At 38.1% G+C, this 8,281-nt stretch overlaps 1 protein-coding gene across 1 annotated transcript in view; it reads left to right on the top strand.

Annotated features, from left to right (window-relative positions):
• The first annotated feature begins 754 nt into the window (after positions 1-754).
• Positions 755-8,281, top strand: part of SPAG16 (sperm associated antigen 16) — a 430,349-nt gene continuing 422,822 nt past the window's right edge. The window contains exons 1-3 of the mRNA XM_057412371.1: positions 755-869; positions 4,498-4,544; positions 4,946-5,044. Of these exons, the coding sequence (XP_057268354.1) occupies positions 827-869; positions 4,498-4,544; positions 4,946-5,044 (189 nt within the window). The 5' untranslated portion in view covers positions 755-826. The remainder of the gene's footprint in view (positions 870-4,497; positions 4,545-4,945; positions 5,045-8,281) is intronic.

Here is an 8,281-nt window from a genome sequence, read left to right as displayed (position 1 = left end):
CTATTAACACTTCATTACTTTTTTTTTTTCTCTGAGACTTTTAGCAATTATTTTCAGTTACCAAGCACCAATTCCTGAATTCCTATTGCGTGCAGCACCTATTAACTCACTGGAAATTTAGGATTGGGACCTTCAAGTTTATTTTAAAATAAAATGAAAAAAGAGCAGAAACTTTCCTGTTGAATCCTGCACCCTTATCTCAAACTCCTATGCTACTCCCCACAATAAATAGTATACTTCTTGCCTGAACTTTTGCCTGGGAAAACTCCTGCCCTTAATCACACTTGAACATCCTGCAGGAAATTAAGTTAAGGCATCCCAAAGGACTGAACTCAGGTAAACCAGCAAACCCCTGTTTTGACTACAAAAAGTTCCCTCTAAATAAGAAATTAGTCCCTTATTACGAGACTGAAGTGACTTTTCCCTCCTTTCTGTTGTTTTCATGCCACATAAGAGAACACAGTGGACCCTGATCAGAAAGGCGTCAGCAGGCAGGGGTAGGGCGCTGAAGGGACACTAAGGCCAACCCTAACTTCTTCAGTGACCATTCCGGAAGCTTCCAGAAATGTCCTCGCGGTCCCGCCAGGGCAGCTCCCTCACCAGTAAAAGGCGTGAGGAACTTTGCCTCCACTTACAGCCGGCACCTGCTGGGACATGCAGGAGCCAGAAGGCGAAATGGGACTAATACTGAGGGGAACTACGCTAACTGAAATGGCGGCCAAGCTCTGTTCCCACCTTTCCCACCGCGCCGGGGGCTCGCTGTGGGGTGGGTACCTCTTCTCGCGAGAGGTTGCCCTGGCAACGGCACAACGCGGAGGCGGCGGCCATGGAGGAGGCTGCAGGCTCTGAGCTGTCGTTCTGCCTGCAAAGTATCCTTCCTCAGGAGTGCTTTCCTCCTTCTCCCCGTCCAAGGCGGGCGGCTGGAGGGTGCAGGGCGCATCGGGGTCCCGCTGGTTCCCCACTTCAGGGAGGGGAGCGGTGCGGGCGGGCCCGTCTCTTCAGCGTGTGGCTGAGGCGGGGGGGACCCTTGGGCTGCAGCTTGCGGGCTGTTGGCAAGGCGAGGGCAGGGAGCCGTGCCTGGCTTCGCGCTGAGAGCCGTGTTGTTTAACTGATGAAGGGGAGAAAAAAGCCACAAAAGCCCACTCCCTGTTGATTCTTTGTGAGTTCTAGCCCCTGGGGGCTAGAAAGGGACAATGGGGGTATTCCCTGTGAAGAAGGTTAGGGTCTTGCTCCCTCTAGTGTGGTGGTTATTTTCGTTGCTGATGGTAAGAGTCCTTAGTGATCCTCAGGAAAAGTAAGGTAACTTTAATCTTCCCCTGCTGATGGGCGAGACTAAGCAAGAGGTAGAATTCTGAAATGGGAGAACCTTGTGCTAGTTGTTGATCAGTAAATGCAATTTATCTGCAGAGGAGTGACAAGGCTCACAGTCCCAGTGTGCTGTGGAAGTGCTCCTTTAATTTCCCAGTGCCTTCCACACCTAGTAACTGGGTAGATATTCACGGTTTTGCTTAGTAATGTGTATGACAAAGTGATAATGATACAATAACCTAGACATAATTTCATTTGTTGTGGCTTTTAGAGGGGAAACCCCCCAACCCTCAGTTTGACTTCATTTTACAGTTGAGTTGTAGCAAATACTGTTAGTTTATGGCTTTTGAAAGTGTAATTTTTGGTCAGATGACCTAAATTCTAGTTTTGTCACTATGTCAGACTAGCTCTATCTGGTCTCTTGTAGTTGTGAGCTGCCAAATCAAAAGATCTTTCAATCATTGTTTTAGATGACAAACAGAATCTTAGTTTTTCCTGCCTTGTGAGAATTAAGATGTGAATATAAGAGAATCTGAAAAAAAAAACAAAACAAACCCAAAGAAAAACCAAGGATTATCCTTTAGGAGCTTGTGCCTCAGTTCCTACTTTCGTGAAACTGCAGAGCTGTTTTCACACTGTGATGTGCTAAAACACTGCATCAGGACCTGTATAAAAAAAGACAGTGTTTGTGAAAATACAGTAGCTTAAAATTAATTCCTGTTTTATTGTACACTAGGCTATGGATTTTTTTTAAAGAAAAAAGTGGATGATTTTAAGTAATACTTCAGTCTGTGCATTGTATTTGCAGTGACATGTTAGTTTACACAGTAGTGGATTGCAAGGACAATCAGGTCACAGAAAATTCAGGAAAAAGCAGTGTTTGAAAGTAGTTTACTTATCGAGTGCTGTAGTGATGTTTCTTACTGCAGTGAAAGATTTGATAAATGCGGAAAGAAGTAGTCGAGATATACAAAAGATAGCTTTAGAAAAATAGATGCTGTTCAAATCACTAAATGTGTGAAAAATTGCTGGGTACAGTATTTTAAAGTTGATAAATACTGTGCTGGAAAGTAATGAAGAGGCTTAAAGGTTCCAGAGAAGCATGCAGATACTTAGTTTATGCATTGAGTTACTGCATATGTGTGGGAATTATCCCCTGCTTCATAGAAAAAATGTTATACCCAAATACTCATGCTCTACAGACATTGCCACACTTTTCAAAGTCTCATTCTTTAAAGAGAAATTTGTAATTAGGTAGCTAGTGCTAGGGTATCTTGATGTAGTTTTAAAAGGGGGTCTTAGAACATTACCCTAACTAGTCAGTCAGTACTACTCTCTTCAATTGTGACTTGCCTGCTGCAAGCATTCTTGCTTTTCCAAATGATTGACCTGTTCCTACTGCTCTGCACTCATACCTTGCTGCTGTTCCCTTTTTCTTATGTAATGAGCAGTTCAGATGAGCTTTCCTCTGAGTTGAATGAGCAAAGTCCAGGAATCAAGAGCGCTTCTATTAGGATGTGGCCAAACACTGATGTGAGGACCTGTTGGCAGGCAGACAATTGAAAACTGGCCCAGTGATTGGGTCCCTGCATCAGCTCTTGAAAGTCATATCTCAACATGAGCTATTTTCATCTTGGTTCTCTACTTCCCTTGTTGGATCCACGTGTAGTCCATGCTGAGAGAAGGTACACTTGTTGAACCTAGCAATTTCTTTGCCCTCCCTTTAAAGTCAGAAGAATAAATCCAGATTTCTTCTGGTGTGATAGAAAACAGATTTAGGCCTAATAGCTTGGGGATTCCTTCCTTTTTTCCCCTTCCTTATGAAAGAAAGTACAGTAAACTTTTTTTTGGAGAGGAGTTTCTGCATAGTTTGGGTTTTAGAATTAGACATTCTAAGAATCAGTCAAGCTAGAAAATGGAGAGTGAAGCTAGAGAGTGAAATTAGAGATACAGAGAGGTGGTGACTTAAGTCCTGAGTTGCACATATGCAGTTTCTGATGCAGTAGGATGAGAAGTAAATCTGGGGGGTATTACAGGCATTTGCTTTCTTGTACTAAGCCTAGACAGGAGATTCTAAGTGTTCAGGGCAGTTTCCTATTTCTGTATGCAATTTTTACAGTAAATATGTAGTGTTTCTGTGCAGTTGGAGGTAAACAGATGTGTTTTGACTTGATTACTGAAAATTATGCCTTTAGTCACTCAATGACTTCCCTATTTGTGTTTTTTTTTTGTGTTTTTTTTTTGTTTGTTTCCCCCTGTTGTTTACAAGAGAAAATGGCATCTCTCCATCTTTTATCTCAAACCCTAAAAAAACATCTCCAAAAACCAAATGGTATTTGTCCTTTTTCTGGGACATGATCTTCAGCTGGTACCCTTCCAGATGGTTACAATTTAACTGATAGTTTTGTTGATGCTGGGGTCTTGAATGCAGATGATACTTTTACATATTTATTATACTGTGAGAAATGTAGCAAATGGCCTGGTGTTTGGGAGAATAACTCAGTTTTGGGAAACCTGATGCAAAGCTGGAAAATCATGTATCTTTTATTCTTCTCTGTGTGTGAAGTACTGAATTGCTGGTTTTCTTTTTGTTGAAATTTAATTCTGGTTTATTTACATGGGTCATTTATAGGCTGATTTCCTATGGAAACTCTCAACAAAGCATCTTGCTAAAAACATTTTAGTTATACTTTAATGGGCTATGAGGCTAGTAGATGAAAAAAATATTTGGGTTTTTAATTTTGCACCATTTGTTGTTACTTGGAATGAAAAATTTGAGTGTAAAACATTTGGAGGAACTGTAGGTAATTGCCAAATGAATTTTTACATTTTGAAAGTTCCTGATCTTTTTTTTATTGTAGCTGTACTGTAATTAAGGCATTTCTATCAGCTGCAGTAAATGGTTCTCTGGTATTCAGTACTTGATCTCAGATGTCCATGTTTGAACTTGGACATCTGAATTTCATTTAGAAAATTGCTGTTCTCTGAGAGAATTCTCTGTGCACATTGTTTTCACTGGAGGTTGTTCAGCTAAAGGCTGAAAGCCTAGAAGTGCCAAGTCTTGTGTCAGAAAGAACAAGGGGAAAGGTGGTAGTAACAGATTTATAGATGCTTGCTTTATGATACTTCTTATTTAAAGTTGGAATTCATCACATGTGTCAGCTGTTTCAGACTTAACAAGAGCTGCAGAATTTACCATAACAGATGACTCTAAGGATGATCACCAGTATGAAGAGGTAATTTACTAAATTGATGATCTTCTCATATATATATATGGTAGACTATTCATGTTTAATTCTTCAGTTTTACTTCATCAGTCATAAAAAAAGTCCTGGCAGATGAAACAAATCTTTTACAAACTGTGGTGATAGGCATATTTTTCAAGAGCAGATTTATTGTCAGTTGATTTATGTTTTACTTGGAACATCTGAACATTAAATATTTTCTTAAAGATGCAGGTAATCCTGTTTACATCTCAGCCTTTATAATGAATATTTCAGTAATACAGTATTTAAATATGGCAAAATATATTAACAAGAATGAGGTTATTTTCAGTAGTTGTACTGGAAGTGGAAATGGTTGTATTCTGGAAGAAAGAGATAGAAAATATGTTGATACTTCAAATAATTTCATTTAGGTTCCACCAGATGATGAATCCAGTCTTCAAGAAGATGACGAGGATCTGGCAAAGGCTTTGCGGACTATTGAAGAGCAGGCTGAAGATGCCCAAATCTTAGTAAGAGCTACCTAACCATCTGTAATTCTGTAGGCATTGGTGGCTTAAAATTTACAGATAATTTAATTATGAAATATTTGTGAGGTAAAGATTGTCTCCTTACTTCTTAGAAGCTTCTAGAGGTAGGCATATGCCGCAGTGGAAAAGGCAACTTATTTTTCCTGGGTTTCATCATCTAACTTCTGTTAATTTCATGTTCCATAAGGAACCTGATGTTGCAGATACATGTAACTGATAGATAGAGTCTTTAAAATATAAAAATACTGTGGCAATGTATCAGTATTTTGTGGTTTGTTTCTTTTTCTGAGTTTATTGAATGGGAGTGTGATCCCTGACATAGGAAAGAAACTATGCCTAAGAGTCACAGAAGCTTGTACATTTGAGTACTTTGCTAGAAAAATTATTCATATATTGAAACTAAAGAATGGGCAGTTATACTATGTTAAATCAAAGCATTAATGAAATGATCAATCATTTCACACCATTCATTTTTGACACTTCTTACACTTACATTTTGATTTCGGAGCAGTCATGTAGTAGTTCAGACTTACACAGTGAGATTGTTATATTGCATTTCCCAAAACGTTTTACCTGGAGTTACGTGCTTATGACAGTCTAATGGAAAAGTGCTTTTCCCTGCTGTTTCTAATATCGCCACTATCTTACAGCCTCATCAGTAAGGTATTGTCATAATCTTTGTTTTGCAAAAGAAAATTGTTAGTAAGGCGAAGAGAAAATAAGGTGAATGATTCTTAACATCAAAATGGAGGGAAGATGTGCATTTTCTTTTGCAGTAGTTCAGTACAAAACAGATCAGTTTTGTATTCTAGATGAAACTTTGAATGAAAACTGACAGTACTGGAGTCTAAGTATTGTAGCTGAATGTAACTGAAAACAAAAGGGAAGACAGCAGAAATTTTTAAGGCTGAATATGCTTATTGTTAACCAGGTAGTGGTTCCTTGTAGCAAGGCAAGGAAGAAATTTTTTGATCTATTGATCTCTTGACAGTGCTATATTTAAATAATATTTTATCTCCTTTTTTGCTGAACTTTGAGAAAACAATATCTATCCCATTTAATCAACCTGAAGAAAGTGTTACCTTCTGCTAAAACAAGAGAAGAACATGCATGCTGAAACTCTTTGACTTGTGCTTATGCTACTAGATGTCTGGCTTCTTGCTTCTTGACTCATTTTTCAGGAGGAGAGCTCGCTTTTTTTGCTGTTTTGAAACGGCAATATTATTTTCAGCCTTTAGACAGAAATACATGAATAGAAAAATGTTTTAATACACTAGGTAGTTCTTTGACAGGTTTCATAACAACTTACTGTATATTTTGTGAGGCTTGGTGACTCTATTATTTGATGCTAACTCCCTGGACAAACCTAGTGCTGCAAGAAATGCTTTTGGTGACCCAAGTTAGAAGCACTGTTTCCTGTGTATTACTATTGACTCACTATCCAACTCTGAGCTAAGAAGCACAGTAGAAGACTGTCTTCTTCACACAGTAAATAATTAGTACACTTTTTCAAGTATTACCTTCTAATCATGGCTGAAACAGGTTAAATTAGGTAATAATCATATCCTGGAATAGCTGCTCTGGGAGAAACAGTTTTTAAGTGATTGTGTATATTTGCTGTTCATAGTAACTTGTATATCTAACACTGTATTAAAGATTGCATTTCAATACCAGATGCAAATCTTTAAGGAAATTATATAGAGAAGGCGCAGAGAAAGTGATTAGCCAAAAATATTTAACTGATTTTCCAAATGCAGATAATATAAATATTCACAGTTTCTAAACTGAGTGATTAGTTTCTTTTACACTCTTTGAAAAGGTCAAGTGTAACCAGGAAAATCTAAGAAAGAAGCTTATTTTCAAACTTTCTTAAAATAATTAGCCCTAATTACTAAATGGAGGACAGCAAGCATAAGCAAAGGAAATTTGGTGCTCTTCACCTTTAAAAAAAAAAAAATTTGTGTGTAGGAATCAAAGGTATGTTTTAAAAGGGATATTTGAGGCATGTTTTCTTGATCTTTGCATGCATGCAGTGGAACTAATGGTCATAAAGAAGCTTGAGGCTCCCTCAACAATTACAGTTCATATTTTTGTTTGAATCCCAACAGGGAAATGAGGGTGGTGGAGCTCTAATCTCTAAATACCATTTCCCCCTAGTCTGGTGATGAAATAGCAGCTGATTGCAAATACAGCTGTGCTGGGCAACACATGCTTTGAATAGCAGTGGTTCTGCCTGCTGTCCATGTTCTAGTCATCATTTGTCCTTCTTAGTCACCAACTCATGATTTTTCCTTTCTTTTGAGACATTGCAAAGTCATACAAATTCTAAACACAAGCAGCAGAATACTTTGCTTGCGAAAGAAAACCATCAGGTGATAGTGACCCTAGGAAAAGGATACAGAACTCCTGGAAAACCACACATGAAAGAAATCTGGCTGAATACTTTGTCCAGTAGTTACAGCTGTTCCTCTTTCCATTCCAGGATCTTTATTTTCTTAGTATCCCAAATGATGAAGTTACATTGTCCTTCGTTAACTTTGTTTTTAATGTAGGTTTGATCTTTTTTTATTTCTTTGAGCATGCTACAAATCCATGAATTCCTTTCTTGCATTCTTTTTAGTTTAAGAAGTTTAACAAGAACGTACTTGGTTTACAATTAAATTCTTTTCCTAAATGGGTAAATATATATGAAAAAATACTGTTATGCTATTCTATGGGTAGTCATCCAAGGTTACAGTTAAAGCAAGTGGTTAGTTAGCCTTATATCTCTCACAAAGTCTGTGAAACAGCTAGGAATATAGTTCTGGTTTCCTGAGGCCCTGTTCCAATGCTATGTCTGTTAGACTGCATTCATTTTCCCCTGAATTGTTCACAGCTTGAGCTTTGGTTCCTGCAGTGATTGTCAGTACTAGCATCTAGCCAATAAATTCTCTTCTGCACAGATGAAATGAATTTCTATCATAATTCCATTTATTAAGGGAATCAAACTGTCATTTTTTTCCAAAGGCTGGCTTTATAGATGTGTTTGGGAAACTATGACCAACAATATTAGACATTTGCCTTAGTTAGAATAAAGAAAGAAAAGAAGCAAGAAAAGGGATGCAGCTGCATGTCTGCAGATGTACTCTTTTTGGTTCTTGTGTTACCACAATTAGAAAATTGTGATGTACTGTATCTATAGTAATGAAAATATGCTGAATTCTACATTGCGCTTGGCAT

Source organism: Pezoporus wallicus, unplaced genomic scaffold (genome assembly GCF_028554395.1).
Source record: "Pezoporus wallicus isolate ANWC-B61680 ecotype Strahan unplaced genomic scaffold, APGP_CSIRO_Pwel_v1 contig_6566, whole genome shotgun sequence".
Classification (NCBI taxonomy): domain Eukaryota; kingdom Metazoa; phylum Chordata; class Aves; order Psittaciformes; family Psittacidae; genus Pezoporus; species Pezoporus wallicus.
The sequence above is the reverse complement of the archived record's forward strand: the minus strand, read 5'-3'. Positions and strand labels throughout refer to the sequence as shown.